This window comes from Coregonus clupeaformis, unplaced genomic scaffold, assembly GCF_020615455.1.
Source record: "Coregonus clupeaformis isolate EN_2021a unplaced genomic scaffold, ASM2061545v1 scaf0465, whole genome shotgun sequence".
NCBI classification, from domain to species: Eukaryota; Metazoa; Chordata; class Actinopteri; order Salmoniformes; family Salmonidae; genus Coregonus; species Coregonus clupeaformis.
This window is the reverse complement of record NW_025533920.1, coordinates 212023-234347: the sequence shown is the minus strand read 5'-3', so window position 1 is coordinate 234347 and position 22325 is coordinate 212023. Positions and strand designations below refer to the sequence as shown.

At 43.3% G+C, this 22325-nt stretch overlaps 1 protein-coding gene across 1 annotated transcript; it reads right to left on the bottom strand.

Moving 5' to 3' along the window:
- Window positions 1-11116: 11116 nt before the first annotated feature.
- Window positions 11117-15774, bottom strand: LOC123484797. Its single transcript, XM_045215522.1, has 2 exons — window positions 14512-15774; window positions 11117-13386 (listed from the first exon to the last, which is right to left on the bottom strand). The coding sequence occupies exon 2, from the start codon at window positions 13171-13173 to the stop codon at window positions 11419-11421; it is 1755 nt and encodes a 584-aa protein (XP_045071457.1). The 5' UTR covers window positions 13174-13386; window positions 14512-15774; the 3' UTR covers window positions 11117-11418.
- Window positions 15775-22325: the final 6551 nt, after the last annotated feature.

Genomic DNA, 22325 nt, shown 5'->3' with positions numbered 1-22325 from the left:
CTTTGTTTCTGTGTGTGATTGCTTTTGTCTGTCTGTCACACCTGTGTCCAATTGTGTATTGATCACCTGTCCTATAAGTTCTGTCTGTTTGCTTAGTAGGATTGTGTGTTTTTGTTCGCCTGTCGTTGTGTAGCGTGTTTAGTTTCTTGTTTGTTATTTTAGTGTTTTTTACGCATGGTGCGTAAATGCTCGCCTCTGTTTGTTTTGAGGAGGTGTGTTATACCGTTTCACTTTTGGATTACTAGTAAACTCTTTTGGACTGAGCCTCGGTGTCCTGCGCCTGACTTCCACACCACTTACACCCCACGTTATGACAGGAAGTGTGTTGTAGACAGGGGAGACTGGTGATTGGCCAGAAGAGGGAGCAACCCATCTGTTTGCATTGTTTATAAGTAGGGGCTAAACGAAGAAGAAGTCAGAGCGGTCATTGCAATCTGAGGCGTCGCTCTCCGGGTGGGCATGTCACCTGTCACTTATGCTGAAAGCTTGTAATATGAATAAACTTATGATCAAGGTTCAGTATGAGCAGACTCCTTTGTTTATCAGCAATAATTGCCAGCACTTACGCGATACGACAGGTGCTTTAACAATGAACTGAGCTCAACAAAGCAACTCAACCCCACTATGTACTAAAGGTTTTTTAACAATGAACTGAGCTCAACAAAGCAACTCAACCCCACTATGTACTAAAGGTGCTCTAACAATGAACTGAGCTCAACAAAGCAACTCAACCCCACTATGTACTAAAGGTGCTTTAACAATGATCTGAGCTCAACAAAGCAACTCAACCCCACTATGTACTAAAGGTGCTTTAACAATGAACTGAGCTCAACAAAGCAACTCAACCCCACTATGTACTAAAGGTGCTTTAACAATGAACTGAGCTCAACAAAGCAACTCAACCCCACTATGTACTAAAGGTGCTTTAACAATGAACTGAGCTCAACAAAGCAACTCAACCCCATTATGTACTAAAGGTATGTAGACATGTAATAAACATTCAACAGCAAACACTATGTACATCTTTCCACTGGAACCTTGGATTGTCTGTTCTTCTCTGTAGTTTACTCACACATGGGTATGTATAATGTAGACCTGGGTTCAAATAGGATTAGTTTTCTTACAAATGCCTTAGCTGGGCTTTTTTGAGCTTGCCTGGTACAATGAAACCAATGGAATAATCCCAAAAGTGCAAACACTCAAAATGTAATCAAATGCTCAAAGTGTTTGACAGAAAACAAATACTATTTGAACCCAGGTCTAGTATGTGGTCCTATTAGTTTCCTGTTTGAGATCTGTGTGGTTCAAACCAAATATTAGTTTCCTGATTCAGACCTGTTTAAACCAACTCCTAGTTTCCTGATTCAGATCTGTTTAAACCAACTCTTAGTTTCCTGATTCAGATCTGTTGAAACCAACTCTTATTTTCCTGATTCAGATCTGTTTAAACCAAGTCTTAGTTTCCTGATTCAGTTCTGTGTGGTTCAAACCAACTATTAGTTTCCTGATTCAGATCTGTTTAAACCAACTCTTAGTTTCCTGATTCAGATCTGTTTAAACCAACTCTTAGTTTCCTGATTCAGATCTGTTTAAACCAACTCTTAGTTTCCTGATTCAGATCTGTTTGAACCAACTCTTAGTTTCCTGATTCAGATCTGTTTAAACCAACTCTTAGTTTCCTGATTCATATCTGTGTGGTTCAAACCCAACTCTTATTTTATTTTTTAATTTTTTTATTTCACCTTTATTTAACCAGGTAAGCCAGTTGAGAACAGGTTCTCATTTACAACTGCGACCTGGCCAAGATAAAGCAAAGTAGTGCAATAAAAACAACACAGAGTTACATATGGGGTAAAAAAAAAAAAAGTCAGAAATACAACAGAAAATATATATACAGTGTGTGCAAATGTAGTAAGTTATGGAGGTAAGGCAATAAATAGGCTATAGTGCAGAATAATTACAATAGTATTAACACTGGAATGCTAGATGTGCAAGAGATGATGTGCAAATAGAGATACTGGGGTGCAAAAGAGCAAAATAAATAACAATATAGGGATGAGGTAGTTGGGTGGGCTAATTTCAGATGGGCTGTGTACAGGTGCAGTGATCGGTAAGGTGCTCTGACAACTGATGCTTAAAGTTATTGAGGGAGATAAGAGTCTCCAGCTTCAGAGATTTTTGCAATTCGTTCCAGTCATTGGCAGCAGAGAACTGGAAGGAATGGCGGCCAAAGGAGGTGTTGGCTTTGGGAATGACCAGTGAGATATACCTGCTGGAGCGCAGACTACGGGTGGGTGCTGCTATGGTGACCAATGAGCTAAGATAAGGCGGGGATTTGCCTAGCAGTGATTTATAGATGGCCTGGAGCCAGTGGGTTTGACGACGAACATGTAGTGAGGACCAGCCAACAAGAGCGTACAGGTCACAGTGGTGGGTAGTGTATGGGGCTTTGGAGACAAAACGGATGGCACTGTGATAGACTACATCCAATTTGCTGAGTAGAGTGTTGGAGGCTATTTTGTAAATGACATCGCCGAAGTCAAGGATCGGTAGGATAGTCAGTTTTACGAGGGCATGTTTGGCAGCATGAGTGAAGGAGGCTTTGTTGCGAAATAGGAAGCCGATTCTAGATTTAACTTTGGATTGGAGATTCTTTATGTGAGTCTGGAAGTTGAGTTTACAGTCTAACCAGACACCTAGATATTTGTAGTTGTCCACATACTCTAGGTCAGACCCGTCGAGAGTGGTGATTCTAGTCGGGTGGGCGGGTGCTAGCAGCGTTCGATTGAAAAGCATGCATTTAGTTTTACTAGTGTTTAAGAGCAGTTGAAGGCTACTGAAGGATTGTTGTATGGCATTGAAGCTCGTTTGGAGGTTTGTTAACACAGTGTCCAATGAAGGGCCAGATGTATACAAAATGGTGTCGTCTGCGTAGAGGTGGATCTGAGAGTCACCAGCAACAAGAGCGACATCATTGATATACACGGAGAAAAGTGTCGGCCCAAGAATTGAACCCTGTGGCACCCCCATAGAGACTGCCATAGGTCCAGACAACAGGCCCTCCGATTTGACACACTGAACTCTATCTGAGAAGTAGTTGGTGAACCAGGCGAGGCAGTCATTTGAGAAACCAAGGCTATTTAGTCTGCCAATAAGAATGCGGTGGTTGACAGAGTCGAAAGCCTTGGCCAGGTCGATGAAGACGGCTGCACAGTACTGTCTATTATCAATCGTGGTTATAATATCGTTTAGGACCTTGAGCGTGGCTGAAGTGCACCCGTGACCAGCTCGGAAACCGGATTGCATAGCGGAGAAGGTACGGTGGTATTCGAAATGGTCGATGATCTGTTTGTTAACTTGGCTTTCGAATACTTTCGAAAGGCAGGGCAGGATGGATATAGGTCTGTAGCAGTTTGGATCTAGAGTGTCACCCCCTTTGAAGAGGGGGATGACCGCGGCAGCTTTCCAATCTCTGGGGATCTCAGACGTTATGAAAGAGAGGTTGAACAGACTAGTAATAGGGGTTGCGACAATTTCGGCGGCTAGTTTTAGAAAGGGTCCAGATTGTCTAGCCCAGCTGATTTGTAGGGGTCCAGATTTTGCAGCGCTTTCAAAACATCAGCTGTCTGAATTTGTGTGAAGGAGAAGCGGGGGGGGGCATGGGCAAGTTGCAGCAGAGGGTGCAGAGTTGGTGGCCGGGTTAGTGGTAGCCAGATGGAAAGCATGGCCAGCTGTAGCAAAATGCTTGTTGAAATTCTCGATTATTGTAGATTTATCGGTGGTGATAGTGTTTCCTAGCCTCAGTGCAGTGGGCAGCTGGGAGGAGGTGCTCTTATTCTCCATGGACTTTACAGTGTCCCAAAACTTTTTGGAGTTAGTGCTACAGGATGCAAATTTCTGTTTGAAAAAGTTAGCCTTTGCTTTCCTGACTGCTTGTGTATATTGGTTCCTAACTTCCCTGAAAAGTTGCATATCGCGGGGGCTATTTGATGCTAATGCTGTACGCCACAGGATGTTTTTGTGCTGGTCAAGGGCAGTCAAGTCTGAGGAGAACCAGGGGCTATATCGGTTCTTAGTTCTGTATTTTTTTGAATGGGGCATGTTTATTTAAGATTGAGAGGAAATTACTTTTAAGGAACAACCAGGCATCCTCTACTGACGGAATGAGATCTATATCCATCCAGGATACCTGGGCCAGGTCAATTAGGAAGGCCTCCTCGCTAAAGTGTTTTAGGGAGCGTTTGACAGTGATGAGGGGTGGTCGTTTGACCGCGGACCCGTTACGGACGCAGGCAATAAGGCAGTGATCGCTGAGATCCTGGTTGAAGACAGCTGAGGTGTATTTAGAGGGTATGTTAGTCAGGATGATATCTATGAGGGTACCCATGTTTAAGGATTTAGGGTTGTACCTGGTAGGTTCGTTGATAATTTGCGTGAGGTTGAGGGCATCTAGCTTGGATTGTAGGATGGCTGGGGTATTAAGCATATCCCAATTTTTTGTCACCAAGCAGTACAAACTCAGAGGATAAATGGGGGGCAATCAATTCACATATGGTGTCCAGGGCACAGCTGGGGGCTGAGGGGGGTCTGTAGCAAGCGGCAACAGTGAGAGACTTATTTCTGGAAAGGTGGATTTTTAGAAGTAGAAGCTCAAACTGTTTGGGCACAGACCTGGATAGTATGATAGAGCTCTGCAGGCTATCTCTACAGTAGATTGCAACTCCACCCCCTTTGGCAGTTCTAGTTTCCTGATTCAGATCTGTTCAAACCAACTCTTAGTTTCCTGATTCAGATCTGTTCAAACCAACGCTTAGTTTCCTGATTCAGATCTGTTTAAACCAAGTCTTAGTTTCCTGATTCAGATCTGTGTGGTTCAAACCAACTCTTAGTTTCCTGATTCAGATCTGTGTGGTTCAAACCAACTATTCGTTTCCTGATTCAGATCTGTGTGGTTCAAACCAACTCTTAGTTTCCTGATTCAGATCTGTGTGGTTCAAACCGCCTCTTAGTTTCCTGATTCAGATCTGTTGAAACCAACTCTTAGTTTCCTGATTCAGATCTGTTGAAACCAACTCTTAGTTTCCTGATTCAGATCTGTTGAAACCGACTCTTAGTGTCCTGATTCAGATCTGTTTAAACCAACTCTTCTGACTCATTGTCATGCCCTGTATATCTAACGGAGTTGGCTAAAGCACACACAGATATGGGACCAGAATAATGTATCCGTGGGTTGCCAGTTAGACTGTTTGTCTGGTCTCTGGTCTGTGGTCAGCAGTGGTGGCTGGTGGCATGGAGGACAGGCTCATAATAATGTCTGGAATAAAATGAATGGAATGGTATCAAACGCATCAAACACATACGTACAATTCCATTCACTTCATTCCAGTCCTTATTATGAGCCGTTCATCCTCCCCTCACCAGCCTCCTCTGGTGGTCAGTGGGCACAGCATGGTTGGGCTCAATTCCATTTAAATTTCAATCAATTCAGAAGGTAAACCTCATTAGGAAGCATTGAAGAGAATTGTAACGTTAGTGTACTTCCTGAATTGACTCCAACCGTGGGGCAAAGTGCTGTGTTCTTCTGGTGGTGGTGGTGTGAGGCCTTAACCTCAGCCTCCCTCCCTCTCTCATTCCCTCTTCCTCAGTACCATGTAGATGAGACCACTGACCAGACACAGAGGGAAGGACACCCAGGCCAGGACGTAGGCAAAGCCCAACGCAGCATCCACCTCCCCATCCGGACACATCACCGTGTAGATTATAGCTCCACACATCACAAACAGACCTGGAGAGAGGGGGAGGAAGAGAGAGGAAGGGGGAGGAAAGGAGAGAAAGACAGAGAGACAGAGAGAGAGACAGAGAGAGACAGAGAGACAGAGACAGAGAGAGACAGAGGCAGAGAGACAGAGAGAGAGACAGATGAGAGAGAGAGAGAGAAGAGAGAGAGAGAGAGAGAGAGAGAGAGAGAGAGAGAGAGAGAGAGAGAGAGAGAGAGAGAGAGAGAGAGAGAGAGAGAGAGAGAGAGAGAGAGAGAGAGAGAGACAGAGAGAGAGACAGAGAGAGAGACAGAGAGAGACAGAGAGAGACACACGTGCCTTGAGTGCCTGTTTGGTAAAATATAAATTAAAATATATCCGGCTATAAACTGAAATAAATAAAGTAAATAAGTAAGCAAGAGACTAAATGCTTTCTCATTAACACATTAATTAATGATTGACAGACCAACTTTACTTGAGGTAAACAAAAACAAATGTACATAACAGGACCTCATACACTGAATATGGAGGCCAGGTCTGTTTGATGACTCTGGGAAGACTGACCACTGAGAATCTCTGACTCTGATCTCTCCTGTTGGTTTCTGTGGACAAAACATCCAAGGATTGCACACACACACAAAAACACACTAAAATGAGGGAATTTTGTGTTTTAGGACTATGAAAATTGAAAAAATAATTAGCCTATGTATTATGAAAACAACAAAAAGAAATGGTAAAATGGGAGAGGAGAAATGACTAGTGTTGTTTAACTCACTGACCGTGACCCATGAGTTCTTCTTACCTTTGTTCAGTAGAAAAGTCTCCCTCTCTCTAGGTTGATCCATAGACCGGTCACTCTTCATGGACACACAGCTGGGTACAGGGGAGGCTGGTCTCTCCTGCTTGATTGCACTTCAACACAACAGAGACAAACAAGTCTCTCATCTACTCTGAGCTCAGATGGGGAAACATAAGAGTTTAATTCCAAAATGCTATATAACCATTTTCAGAAACCCTGGTAAATTACCTTTTTTTGTTTAAAGAAATTATGAAAGAGATTGGTGTGTTTTTTCACCATCTAATCATGGTATGGGGTTGTTCAATGACAGACATGTATTTGTTTAAAATCTATCACTTGATTGTTTGATTTCAGATAGACAAATCATCTATTTTTATTTCTCCAAAATGACATATATCTGCCTCACTCTCAGAGAAATAAGTAGTACTGCTAGGTTTTACACTGTCAAATGTAACAAACTCATGTAACGACATAAAACATATTTACAAATGATAGATTTGTGACATCAATATATATTATTTTTTTTGAAAAATCATTATATACAGTCCAATTTTATGAGATTTTAATCTCCAGGCCATCAGACTAGCTGGCCTCCGCCCAGTACACTGCCCTGAACTTAGTCACTGTTTCTAGCTGGCTATCACCCAGTACACTGCCCTGAACTTAGTCACTGTTTCTAGCTGGCCTCCGCCCAGTACACAGCCCTGAACTTAGTCACTGTTTCTAGCTGGCTATCACCCAGTACACTGCCCTGAACTTAGTCACTGTTTCTAGCTGGCCTCCGCCCAGTACACAGCCCTGAACTTAGTCACTGTTTCTAGCTGGCTATCACCCAGTACACTGCCCTGAACTTAGTCACTGTTTCTAGCTGGCCTCCGCCCAGTACACTGCCCTAAACTTAGTCACTGTTTCTAGCTGGCTATCACCCAGTACTCTACCCTGCACCTTAGTGACTGCTGCCCTATGTACCTAGTCATTGAACACTGTTCACTTTAATAGTGTTTACATACTGCTTACCAGGGACGGCCTGTTCAATAGGGCGATATGGGCGACGCACTGCCAAACGGGAAAAGGAAGGGATTTTTTTTCTAATCAATTATATCACGGCAACAGTATTTATCAGTGTTCACGTCTGATCTGCCAGCCACTAAATGTGAAATCAGGCTAAAGTCGTGCTTCAAATTGCCCCGCCCGTTTTTGGGGCGATTTCAGTCAGGTTGAAAATCGCCCAGAAGTCTCTCATAGCCTGTCATGTAAAATCTATTTTTTTCAAATTTCAAAGCTTTCAATACATTCTCTATGGGTGTCTGTGGGCTTGCACTTACGCGCTTTCGTCATACGTGACGTAACCATGAACGTAACTAAGACAATAGCGGCTAGCAGCATCTCTGTTGCGATCTGCAGTGTGGTGTTATTTTATGTTTTTAATTTGTAGACTTAGTTTACAAACATTCTGCCAACCATGGATTTCCAGTGGTTGGTTTTGGACTGATCTTGTTGATCGTGTACATACCCGCTACGAACGGACTAAATAATGAAAACGCTGCTGGCAGCGGAACCGGCTTCACCCTGGTCAGAGTGGACCGCGATCCTGGTAAGAGAGCGACTCTGTACCCCGACATTGAACTGCTTTCTGTGTCATTGCGACCTTACTATCTGCCCCGTGAGTTCCCCCAATTGTTTGTTACCGTTGTGTACTGTTGATAATCACAAGTTTACTGGAGAACTGAGACCAAGTAGAGTCTCAGGAACAGCATTGATTGAAAACAAACGCCCAACACAAAATGGTCATGCACAAGATTTTAGTCAGACCAAGCTATAACATTATATATTTACTACGACAGTACATTCAACCAAAAGCTAATATAACAAAGGCATCAGAGATTATTTATAATCTGTCACAGAAACTGGAATCCATCTCCCCAGATCAGTCAATAAATGCTTCTGGTATTGACTTATATGCTGCCCCTGTCTTCATGTTGTTGCTGGACATATCTTTTTTAAAATGTGTGTAGGTCACCTAAATCATCAGAAAAATTGCCCCTCCTGAGAATTTTTTCAGGAGCCGCCACTGCTGCTTACCCTCTTTATATGTATACAGTAATCCCTCGTTTATCGCGGGGGTTACGTTCCGAAAATGACCCGCGATAAGTGAAATCCGCGAAATAGAAAACTTTTTTTTTTTTACAATTAGCAACTATTACATGTATACAAATACAGTGACTCACGTGTAGGCCGTTTCACTGCTCTTCAGACTGGGCCGCTGCATCCTGACTGCGCTCTGCAGTGTTCTCTTCTTCTGAAGCCCGCGGTGCAGGTGTGTTTGTTCGGGAGAAGAACATAGTGATAGGCAGCTGTTGTCGCTCTTTTTTCTTCTTTGCAAAAAGATCCTTGTACACCGACATGCCACCATCGATTACGTTGGAGAACTGTAACGAACGGCTCATCAAAGGGTCCCATTTCATTAGGAGATGTTCGAAATTACAAGATAATTTGGCCAACTTAATGTAAATTTGCCAAGCTGTTTTATGTACGTACACATAACTGCACGAGACGACAAAATGATAGCACAATTCGTAGCATGTTTTGATACAAGAAGCGGGAGTGAGTTTTTAGCGAATCAGAATGCAGAGCACAATGCACCAAAAAAAAAAAAATGCATTATGAAAATCCGCGAAATAGCGAATCCGCGATAAGTGAACCACGAAGTGGCGAGGGATCACTGTATACTGTATTCTCGTCAAGGCATAGTTTTTTCCTGATATTTCTTAATTTCTTATTTTTATTTTGGGGATTTGTGGGTATTGTTTTTCAAATATGTGTATGTGACCAATACAATTTGATTGATTTTTGGTATAAAACATTTCCCTTTAACATTTTAGTAATTTAGCAGTTGCTCTTATCCAGGGCCCGGCTTCCGTTGTCACTTTATACACAGAAGATCTCCGCTAAGCATAGAATTACATGATGTATCCGTATCTCAGTGACTTCCAATAACTTCAGAACAAAGTTGACTACAAATACATAGTTGCCAATATCTTCTCAACGATACAAAGAAGTGATGTATACAATTATGCTTCAAAGGAAAACTGAGATGACTGCATTAAAATATAAACATTAGGCTATAGGCCTATTTCAATCATATTGAAGTACATTTCATGTTCAATTAATTGAGTTCTATTTTGCTACTTGTAGGCTACTGTCTGTAATTTGTCTCAATATACCCTACATGGTCAAAGGTATGTGGACACCCCTTCAAATTAGTGGATTTGGCTATTTCAGCCACACCTGTTGCTGACAGGTGTATAAAATCGAACAGACAGCCATGCAATCTCCATTGAAAACATTGGAAGTAGAATGGCCTTCCTAAAAAGCAAAGTGACTTTCAATGTGGCACCATCATAGGATGCCACCTTTCCAACAAGTCAGTTCATCAAAATTCTGAGACATCACATTTCTGCCCTGCTAGAGCTGCCCCGGTCAACTGTGTGCTGTTATTGTGAAGTGAAAATGTCTAGGAGCAACCGTAAAGTGGTAGGCCACACAAGCTCACAGAACTGGACTGCCGAGTGCTGAATTGTGTAAAACCGTCTGTCCTCGGTTGCAACTGTCATGGAAATTCAACACAAGGACACTCAAAGTCAATCGTAAATGAATCATTCTTTATTGTAAGCAAGCTGGAGAGGTCACAGTCAAACTTAGATGCATAAAGTGCCGGTCTGAAGTGATGGTCCTTTCATAATGCCTTATACGGCTACACAAAAACCTACATAAACATGATTCATACGATTGGTTCCTGTATGTGACTGGCACCATCTCCTATCTTAATTTATAGAACATATTCTGGGCATTCTGCCAGATGGTCTTAAGGAAGGGGTCATGACGTCACCCCCTTATATCTTTACCCAGCACAGGCAGGAACCAATGATTGTTTATGACAGAGTGGACAATATGAACATTTTCAAGGCTGTCCCTCCAGACTATACATTTTTCCTCCACATTCCCCCCTCTTATCACTTCTGTGATAATAATTGTTCAAATGTAATGTGTATGACTTAAATCAAAGGAGGTTCTATCAAAATACATTACATAATTTCATTAATGATAATACTAAATCATAATAAAGGTTATCCTTCTATTAACAGGAGCTAATCTAATTTAATTCATAATCATCATCATAAAGCTCAAATCTACAATAAGGTTATACTTTTATCAACGGGAGTGGATCTATCAAAAATACACACAAGGGATCTGTAGATTCAGAGGTGAATAAATCTCTCAAGGTTTAACCATTGTTTCCATACTTACTTACCACAATCGGGTTGTATTAACATTATACATATTAACGTATCACAGCAACTGGTTTGATATATTCACCTCTGAAGATAAATAATATACTTACATTCAGTAATCTTGCTCTGATTTGTCATCCTAAGGGTCCCAGAGATAAAATGTAACATAGTTTTGTTTGATAAAATCCATTTTTATATTGAAATGTAGGAACTGGGTTCTACTGTTTGAACCCCTGCTGTCTCTGGCTCTACACCCTCCCCGCCCGGCCATCTAGATGTGTGAAAGTTAGTGTATAAGCTAATGATCCATCATTTATGACATTTCTGGGAGTGTGTAAACGTACATTTTGTATCACCATATCATTTTTCTATGTTCTCTATAGTTATGTACTTGAAAATGTATCAATTGACCAATTCGGCACATTTGGGCAGACTTGATACAAAATAGTCCAGTATTGCAATGCTTCACTGGATCAATCTGAAACTTTGCAAAAACACTTCTGCCATCTAGCGGCCAAAATCTAAACTGCGCCTAAACTGCAATATTATATTGTGGCCTTTCTCTTGCATTTCAAAGTTGATGGAACAAAACAAAAAAAAGAAAACACATGACAGCTGCTGAGATCTTATTAGCCCTGGAGACACTGATAGCCTTATAGCATGTTAATAACACAACATAGCAAGCTAAGCAAAAAATGCATGCTGCAGCCCATTGGGCAATTTGGGATCCCCAACTTCCAAACAGGGATTCCAACCAAGTTGCAAGCGTCCACTCTGGTTTTGGGGAATTATTCTCAGCAACAGTGGCAATGTTTTCTGGAAGATCAGTCACATTAGAAGAGTGATCTTGGAGTACAAAAGTACAACATTCATCATCAATGACTGCACAAGTGCCCCCTTGACCTTCCAGAATATAGTCAAGAGCCTCTCTGTTTTGCAGAGCTAACTTAAGCAATTCTTTTAGTTCCCCATTCAATTGTTCCAGGGCATTTCTAGTAGCGTTGCCAAATTTCTCTATGTGTCTAGAGATGTCACGCATTTGGTCTAGGGCACATGCAACTCCATACCCAGAAAAAAACACCCCAAAGAACCTGGAGGCTGGTGCCTGAGTGTGAGTGACGTCAGCTAGAGACCTCTTATCTCTCCTCATTCCAGGAAGTTTGTAGTCTCTAAACAGAGCCTTCAGATCCTTTTCGTTATCTGGAACGGTTCTCATAGCTGTCACCAAAAACCCAACAGTACAAGTACCTCCCCAGTTCGAGGGAAGGCTATAGTAAGCCATCTTACCACATAGCCAATAGGTGCCATTCGGGGCTCCTTTCAGAGTTGTGCTATGTTTGTCAACCCACATTTTAAACGGTTCCTTATCGGCCTGACCATTCTCCTGTATCACTGTTAAATTGCAAGCATTTGATCCATTGAGATTCATAGTACAATTACATTTCAATTCACCCAAATCGTGATCTCCATATCCTCTAATACACCAAGGGGCAGTCATCACCCCAGCCACTGAAATGGGCGGGAGTGAGACATTACCAGGCCTCAGGTAATAGGATACATTGGGTTGATTATATACCTTAACATTGCTTGTCATAGTATTAAAAGGAATTTTTCCTGCCAATGCTATAGTAAAGTTCATCCCTATTGGGACTCCTATAAGGGGCAAGCCTGCCCCTACCTTAACCGGACCCATCCCACACACCCAACAGTCCTTTTCTTTGGATGTCTGGTCGGCAACCATTTCTGCTCTAGAAAAGAACAAATTGTCCTTATGGTTGTGAGGGCCCAGCAGGGTTCTCCTTCTACAATGACCATCTACTTCTGGGCCACTACTCCAAGCCTGCGGTGGCCCCTTTGGCTCAGGACTCCTTCTGTCATTACCATCTACTTCTGGGCCACTACTCCAGGCCTGCGTTGGCCCCTTTGGCTCAGGACTCCTTCTGTCATTACCATCTACTTCTGGGCCACTACTCCAGGCCTGCGTTGGTTCCTTTGGCTCAGGACACCTTCTGTCATTACCATCTACTTCTGGGCCACTACTCCAGGCCTGCAGTGGCCCCTTTGGCTCAGGACTCCTTCTGTCATTACCATCTACTTCTGGGCCACTACTCCAGACCTGCGTTCGTTCCTTTGGCTCAGGACACCTTCTGTCATTACCATCTACTTCTGGGCCACTACTCCGGGACTGCGTTGGCCCCTTTGGCTCGGGACTTTTCTCATCCTCTGTCAGATCTCCAACAAGAGGACAACCTACAGTTCTTATTAGCACTACTGTGCAAATACAGAGGAGGGCCACACTGCACCACCGGAACTGGCCAGGCCCCATCGTCTTCTGGATCAGGAACTCGTCTGCAGTGCGACAGGTGGGTCCAGGTATCTCTCTCAGCAACCTTCACCCAGTGGGGGGTGGTCAGAAGAACTTGGTACGGGCCTCTCCACGGGGGTCCTTCCAACTATTTCTCCTGAAGTCTTTCACCACCATGAAATCACCTGGGTTCAAACAGTGTTCAGCTCCATCTGCTAGATTTAGCAAAGACGCCTTCAAACCGGGGGAAAAGAGTCTTAAGAACACTGTTAAGGGTGACACAACACTCAAGCACGCCTTCCTCCATTTCTTGCAGGGACAACCTGTTCTGGGAAAAAGGTGTATTTGTCATCCGCATGGGACGGCCAGTCAGCACCTCATGTGGAGAGAGACCAGTGACTGTAGGGGATCAGCCTCTCATCGTAATCAGTGACAATGGAAGCACGTTCACCCATGTCAGGCTTGTTTCACCAATTCATTTGGTTAATTTAGTTTTCAAAGATTGGTTCGTCCTTTCGACTGCACCCCCAGATTGGGGATGATAGGCACAATGTGTTCTCAAATCAATCTGCAAAGCCTCTGACAGGGACTGAACAATCTCATTCACAAATTGTCGACCATTGTCAGAATACATTTTTGATGGCAGTCCCCACCTAGGTATGATCTCTCTCTTGCTGTGGCTCTCCTGCAAGGGAAAGTTTCAATCCATTTAGAAAACATGTCAACAGTCACCAAACAATACTTATTCCCCTCACAAGGGGTCAACTCAATGAACTCCATCATTAACTGCTCAAAAGGTCCTTCATGCCTTGGATGGGATGCGGGAGATACTGAAATGCCACGTCCAACATTGTTAGTCATACAAATCAAGCATGTCTTACTGAAATTTCCTGCAAACACAGTAAAACCTAATGTACCCCAATATTTATTTACAAGATCCACCATCCCTCCTTTTGACACATGGTCTTGACCATGTGACAATTTTGTGAGGAACTGGAATGTACAATGGGGCATGGCAGGTCTGCTCCACACATCAAGCCATACACACAAGGTGTCCTTATGACAGCACCCCGCCCACTTGAGTTTCTGAAAGCATCAGCCATGGCCTGTAAAGCAATGATATCATTAACAGAGAAAGGGTTGGTGGGAGCTGGAACTGCTGCCATCTGTAGGAAGGGGGAAACAGAAGAAGAAGCAGACAATTTAGCAGCACAGTCAGCCTTGGCATTCCCCAGAGAAATGTTATCCATAGAGGGAGTATGGGCCTGACACTTTATCACCGAGATTGACGAGGGGAGTTGAACAGCCTCCAACAGAGAGGACACAAGTTTCATCAGTCCAGACCACAACTTCACTCACCTCCATCTTTTCTCCTATAAATACAATCCTGGGGAAAGGTCAAACTTTCTTCAGAGGGAATTCCAGATGCTCCAACCGTGTGTATTGTTTTCTTTGAGGGGAAACAGATAGGGCATACATTTTCAACACTGAGACCACGGCCCCCAGTGTCCACCAAAAATATAATTTTATAATTATTAACTAAAATGTCAATAAGGGGGTTTTGGGTTGACAAGGTGGTCCATTTTAACATTTGACAGGTTTCTTTTGGTTCTTCATCAATGTTTTCTTCATTAGTTTCTTATTCTGTTTAAACCTCATCCTATGTTTGGTAGCCCCCTCGTCTTCCAAATGGGTTGTCCACCTGTACGCCAACAGCTGGGGAAGGCCAATCGTTTTGTTGTTCTCCTCCTTCAGGACAGTTTCTTGAGAAATGCCCTAACTTCCCACAGTTGTATCAGCTCCAGTCTCTCCCTCTGTCAGCTCCAGCAGGGGCCCCTCGGCCTCTACCTCTGCCTCTTCGGTTTCCACGGTTACCACCATTTCTTCAACGTCCTCTTCCTCCTCCAGAGTAGTATATCAGCTGTGCCTTCTTCAGTGTCTTTCCGTCCTTAGTTTCATTTTCATTCAACTGTCTTTCCTCATGGGTTATATATGGCTTTACTTCAGACAGTGGTTTAGTTTCCCATGCGATACGAGTTGCCGTTACAGCCGTCTTAAAATCTTGTCTCAGGCCGGTTACCACAGCATGGCACAATAGGCTGTTGTAGGAGTCTTGGTCAGGCGTCAGGCCTGAGTGTTGGAGGAAGACTGGCTCCATTCATTCCATGTAGTCACTCAATGTTTCGTCAGTTCCCTGTTTAGTGGAATGGATTTTCTGCCAGTCTGTGTGTTTAGGGAAAGCAGCCTTTATAGCGGTAAACACTGCATCCAGCCGCTAGTACATCACGGTTCCACATGTGTTTATAGTCCTTCCATTTCCATTTCAAGCAGCAGCAGAGTATTTCTTCAGTTTCTCTGGTAGTGGGGTTGTACATGGAGATATTTGCTCTTAGCTATTCTTCGAACTTTACAGCATCTTTTGCTGGGTCAGTGACATCACCCACTATTTCTTTAATTTCGTCAACATCCCACGGTCTCTCCATTTCCAACATGCCACCACCACTGGGGAAGCGTATTATCAGACACTTTTTCTCCTTTTTCCTATTTCTTCAGTTTTTGTCCTGGCTGCTCGCTTTATTTTCTTCTTTGTCTTGTCTACTTTCTTCACTGACGTCATTGTTCCTGCATGCGCTCCTTCCTTTGCCTCTTGTTTTTCTACTGCTCGTCCACAGGCCCAACCCCAAGTGGGTTGTGAGGGGTGGGAGGTCACTGGTGGAGGATTTGGCAGTGGTGAATACCAGGGGGGCCCAAAGTTAAGGATTCCCCTCGGAGAAGAAGGACCAGACAGGCTTCTCCTTCTTCTTCTTCTTCTTCTTCTTCTTCTTCTTCTTCTTCTTCTTCTTCTTCTTCTTCTTCTTCTTCTTCTTCTTCTTCTTCTTCTTCTTCTTCTTCTTCTTCTTCTTCTTCTTCTTCTTCTTCTTCTTCTCCTCCTCCTCCTCCTCCTCCTCCTTCTTCTTCTTCTTCTTCTTCTTCTTCTTCTTCTTCTTCTTCTTCTTCTTCTTCTTCTTCTTCTTCTTCTTCTTCTTCTTCTTCTTCTTCTTCTTCTTCTTCTTCTTCATCCTCCTCTTCTTCTCTGGTAATACCACTTGTTTTACCATCAGTCCTCTTACAGATTTATCTTTTGCATTTTCTGCTTCCATTTACCATTTTCTGAAATCGTCCCACTTCACTTTCACTTTGTTCAGCAGAGTAAAATCTCTGAGCTGGTTAAAAAAACCATTGTTATTAACGTTGCACTTGAAAACGCTCATAATCTAACGCCTGCCTCAGACCACTCGTAGAAAGACTAAGTGAGTTGTGAATCGTTAGAAACTTTTTTTGTCCTCCTGCATCACTTAAAACACAGAAGATCTCCCCTAAACATGGAATCACATATTTCTCTATGTGATGCCGATAAATTCAGAACTCAGTTCACTACAAATACAAAGTTGCAAATGTCTTTGCAATTGATACAAACAAGTGATGTATAAAATGATGCTTCAAATGAAAACTGAGATAACTGCATTAAAATATAAACAGTAGGCTATAGGCCTATTCCAATCATATTGAAATACATTTCATGTTCAATCAATTGAGTTCTATTTTTCTACTTATAGGCTAATCTTTCATTTGTCTCAATATATTTCATGATGTGTAGCCTAACATGTGCCCAATGATGTTCCAAATCTGTGATTTAGAATAAGCCGCCTCAATATCTGCAGCCGTAGGTGGTAATATCTCTCTAGGAGCTGATCTGTCATCAGTATCGTGAACTAATTATAATGTTAAGGAAAGATTTGAATGGAGAAAACTGATCCCAGAGCAGCGCTCCCTTTCTTTCGATCCTCTAAATAACGACATGCTCCAACAACGCACTTGCCGACCGTTCTCTCTGTGTGGTGCGTGGGAAATACATGTTACATCATCAGCCGTTGTAGGAAAGATGCATCTTAAAACACTGGTAAGCCTAAATTCCATCGCTATCGGGAAACCGGGCCCAGAGTGACTTACAATACAGTTGCCATATTGTAGTGTATTTAAGCTTTAAAAAGGCTTCTAGAGTTTGTAATTTCCACTTAAAAATGTCAAACTTGATATGCCCTAATGAAAAATGTACCGACCACTACAAAAATTGTTAATGAATTATAATGCACATAATAATTTACATCTCCTATTGCTGCAGGATTATTTTCCTGTTGTGAGAAACTGGGTCAAATTAAGATATGGCATCTGTAACTGCATTCATCTTAAGATATCTAGGTGAGACAACCACATATCACAGTCAAATATACAGGATACGAACATTCCATTCCAACTAAACAATGGATATATAGCATTTAGCAAAAAAAACATTTATCTTTATACACATCTCAAATCCATTAATAAAACATTTGAGAACAGTAATATTGAAGTTACCCAGTAATATTGAAGGTACCCAAGGCAATCATTTTTGCAGATTTTTTTTTTTGCATATAGCGTTTTGCAATCATTTCTGATGAAAAAAATGTTGGATATAGATTTTGGAATTAAACGTAAGAATTCTTAAACCAAATTGTAGTCTCACCTCTTAGCTTTGGTGTCATGTTCCCCAGAGAGACTCATTTTAGAGGCAGGGCCCCCCTCCTCTCTCTCCCAAGAGAGACTCATTTTAGAGCACTGAGCCCTAAATAGAGATGCAGCATGTTGGTTGTGGTGAACACAATGACAACTAATTAAAGACAGGTATATTGCTACAGATGTAGGATCTTAATTTGAGCCAGTTTGCTACAGAAGGAAAATATTCCTGAAGCAAAAGGACATTTGAATTATTATGTGGATTATAATTAATGGACATTTTTCAAAATGGAAAGGTGGAAAAGTGGAAATTACAAACTTCAGAAGCCTTTTTTACCCTCAAACACACAAGTTGTAGTTCTCCTGCAAGAGGCTAATTAAATTAAGATCCTACATCTGTACAGAGCTTGTCTTTATCTAAACCAAGGCAGTTTGAATTATTAGCAATGACGTAGCAACTGTCAGCTGCTGTAAACCTATGTGATTGGATGTTATAGACCCCCATCTGAACAGTTTCTTTCCCCATGCTGTTGCCCTCACCAACTGGTCATCTGGCCCATAGAGACTAAAGGACTATAAACTCTACGCTGCACACTACATCAAGCCATCTCTGAACTGTACACTACCATCTGGCCCATAGAGACTAAAGGACTATACACTCTACGCTGCACACAACATCAAGCCATCTCTGAACTGTACACTACCATCTGGCCCATAGAGACTAAAGGACTATACACTCTATGCTGCACACCACATCAAGCCATCTCTGAACTGGGGGAAGGTATTGGGAAGGTAGAAAGATAACAGTGAATATGAGACATGGGGAAGGTATTGGGAAGTCAGAAAGATAACAGTGAATATGAGACATGGGGAAGGTATTGGGAAGTCAGAAAGATAACAGTGAATATGAGACATGGGGAAGGTATTGGGAAGTCAGAAAGATAACATTGAACCCCCTCCCTCCATGCAAGTATCGCAAAGCAAACAGGAAGTTCAATTAGTTGTGCTAACTACAGTAGTGTTGAAAAAGCCTTTCCACCCCACTCTTCCCCATCAGTCTCAAGAAAAAAACCTGTGGTTTATTGTAGAGACATGTAGACAAAACAGAAACAATATGTGGTATTCTCAACTTCTCTTTTACCAGAACAGAGACATTTCCGAGAGGAGGCTGGTGGGAAGAGCTATAGGAGGACAGGCTAATTTTTATGGCTGAAATGGAATAAATAAACAAAGTGTTTGATACCGCTCCATTGACACCATTCCAGTCTTTACAATGAGCCTGTCCTCCTATAGCTCCTCCACCAGCCTCCTCTGGTTATGTGACAGTATGCAGGTGTTGCTGCAAACTATATTTATAAAACTCACTATAAAGGTGAAATGCAGCGGTAAACATTTAATTAAAGCATATGTGAAAAGGGTGTTTTTCTAAGTTTCGTAAAAAATATATAAAGTTAAAAAGTTTTACTCTATGACGTAATCAAAAGTATAAACATTTTAAACTTAAACAGTATAAACTTTCAAACATTAGATTCGCAGTGATGTGAGGAGCAATAAAATACCCTCCATTGGGCTAGAAACTAGAAACTCATTGCAGGTTTTGAAAATCACAGTTTTCTTACTTTTATGTCACAGAGAAACATTTTATAAAGACTTTTCTTCTTGTCTTTTTAACTACAGATCATAGAAACGTGCTGTTTTCACAAATATAGACACTGTTGTGGTGCTGGAGAGGATGAATATGAGGTTGAAAAGTGGTGGAATTGCCTTTTAACACTAGAATCAGCCCCCAAATAAACCTATGTCCTGCTCCCTGACCTTTCCTAAATGTTTGTATTTTACTGCTCATTTGTCAGAATTTTCACATCACAAACAGAAAATATTTAGAGCCTTTTTACCCATTTTTTTTACCTATTCCCAATTTAATCCGCTGTAGGACGTTGGTACCCAGCCAGGCACTAATGACTCTCTCTTTCCTCACTGAATAAATGGCAAATGGATGAATGGGCAAAATTGTGAACGTTACTTCATAAATGAATTTAAATTAGGCCCAACTGAATGATAAGGAGGGTGCAGATGTTGAATTCATTTAGAACAATAGTGTAATGATGAGTTTGTGTTATGCCTGTTTATCAGCAGCAAATCATTTGACCGCATCTTGCAGGTTGATACCGTTCTGTTTTACATTTTACTTTGTAAAAATAAGCTCTTATGGGACTGTTTTATTTACTGTAAGTCTATTACTAATCAAATGTATTGTAATGGAAACGAAAACATGCTATGTGTTGCAGTCAACACAATCTCACACTCAATCCGTGCAAATATGCACTGTGATGCCACGAGAGGCTACCGCTTCCAGCGGGGTTGCCCAAGTAGTGCAAGGAGTCCAGGTTCAACCAAAACAAGGATTTTTATTAAAGGTCTTCGGCAACTAACAAAATTATAACACAAGTCTCTTCTTCCCCGAGGCCACCTTCCTGACCGTGTCTCTCCCTTCCAAACACCACTCCAGCCTATCAGCCCCTGATTGGTTTCAGCTGCGTGGGAAGATTGGCCACAGAGGGTTGGAGTTCCCGACCATACCAGCAGATGGAGCCATAGCTGTCTGGGTTTGCAGCCACCTCAGGGGGATGTAACGTCCCTCCAGGACACAGCCTCTCGTGACATCACACATCCCCCTCCTCGGGACCGACGTCCTCGTCGGGGTAAAGGCAGTGAAGAAGGCATCACGCCGGGAGAGGGCGTCCGCATTTCCGTGGTGCTTGCCAGCCCTGTGGACAACCGAAAAGTTAAACGGTTGCAAGCTCAAAAACCATCTGGTTACTCTACTGTTTGATTCCTTGTTCTTGGCCATCCACTGCAGAGGGGCGTGATCAGATACCACCATGAAACGTCGGCCCAGGAGATAGAACCGAAGGGACTCCAGGGCCCAGACTACAGCCAGACATTCCTTCTCCACCGTTGAATAGTTCTTCTCTCTTGGAAGTAACTTCCTGCTTAGGTAGAGAATGGGATGTTCTTCCCCGTCATGTGCCTGGGTGAGGACAGCACCCAGACCCACCTCCGAAGCATCCGCTTGGACCATGAATTCCTTCTTGAAGTCTGGTGCCACCAGGATCGGACTGGAGCAGAGTGCTCGCTTCAGGTTGCGGAAAGCCGCCTCCGCCGCAGGGTTCCACTTCACCATTCGTGAGTGGCGTTTGGTCGTCAGCTCCGTCAATGGTGCCGCTATGGTAGCAAAATCTGCAATAAAGCGTCTATAGTAGCCAGCGAGGCCCAAAAATGACCTTACTTGCTTCTTGTTGATGGGCTGCGGCCAGTCCTGTATGGCCCGCAGTTTGGCTTCCTGTGGTTTGACCAACCCCCGCCCAATGGTGTACCCCAGGTAGTTTGTCTCACTGAAGGCCACCTTGCACTTCTTCGGGTTTGCCGTGAGCCCTGCTTCCCTGAGCGAATCCAGCACCGCTTGTACCCGGGGTAGGTGGCTGGCCCAATCCTGACTTTGTATAACCACATCATCCAAATAAGCCGCTGCGTGCCTCTTGTGGGGCGCAAGGACTCGATCCATCAGGCGTTGGAACGTGGCAGGTGCCCCGTGGAGACCAAACGGAAGTCGGGTATACTGGTAGAGCCCCTCCGGGGTGGCAAAGGCTGTCTTCTCCTTAGACGCCGGGGTCAAGGGCACCTGCCAGTAGCCTTTTGTGAGATCAAGAGTGGTTATGAAACGAGCATGCCCCAAGGAGTCTATTAAATCATCGACACGAGGCATTGGGTATGCATCAAATTCAGACACTTCATTCAACTTTCGATAGTCATTACAAAATCGTACTGAACCGTCTGGCTTGGGAACTAGTACTATGGGACTTGCCCAGGCACTGTGGGACTCTTCGATTACTCCCAACTCCCGCATCTTCCTTACCTCCTTCTGTATAACCACTTTACGAGCCTCTGGCACGCGGTACGGGCGCTGGTTTACCGTTCGGCCAGGCATGGTGCGGATCTCATGTTGGACCACCTCTGTGTGACCGGGAAGGGAGGAGAAGACATCCTGGTTCTGCTCCACGAGTTCCAGGGCCATCTGTCGTTGATGTGGGGACAGATTTGGACCCAGCTGAACCTCTTCTCGCGCCGGTTCCTGGGTCTCTGTGGGGGGTAGAGAGCTAAACAGCGCCTCTCTGGCGTGCCACTTCTTTAAAAGGTTAACATGATAAATCTGCTCAGTTTTCCTCTTATCTGGTTGCCTCACCTTGTAGTTTACTTCTCCCATGCGTTCAATGACCTCATATGGTCCTTGCCAGGTTGCCAGGAATTTGCACTCAACGGTTGGCACCAGGACCAGCACTCTGTCCCCCGGCTTAAACTCCCTGGGCTGAGCAGATCTGTTGTAGGAGGCTTGCTGTTGCCGCTGACTGGCCTCCATGTGTTCCCGCATCATGGGATAGATGGCCTTCATTCTCTCCCTCATAGCCCCTACATGGTCGATCAGTGTCCGCTGTTGGCATGGCTGCTCCTCCCAGGCCTCCTTGGCGATGTCGAGCAGTCCTCTGGGTCTGTAGGAAAGCAAGAGCTCAAAGGGTGAAAAACCAGTAGAAGACTGAGGTACCTCTCTCACCGCAAACAATATGTATGGTAACAGCTGATCC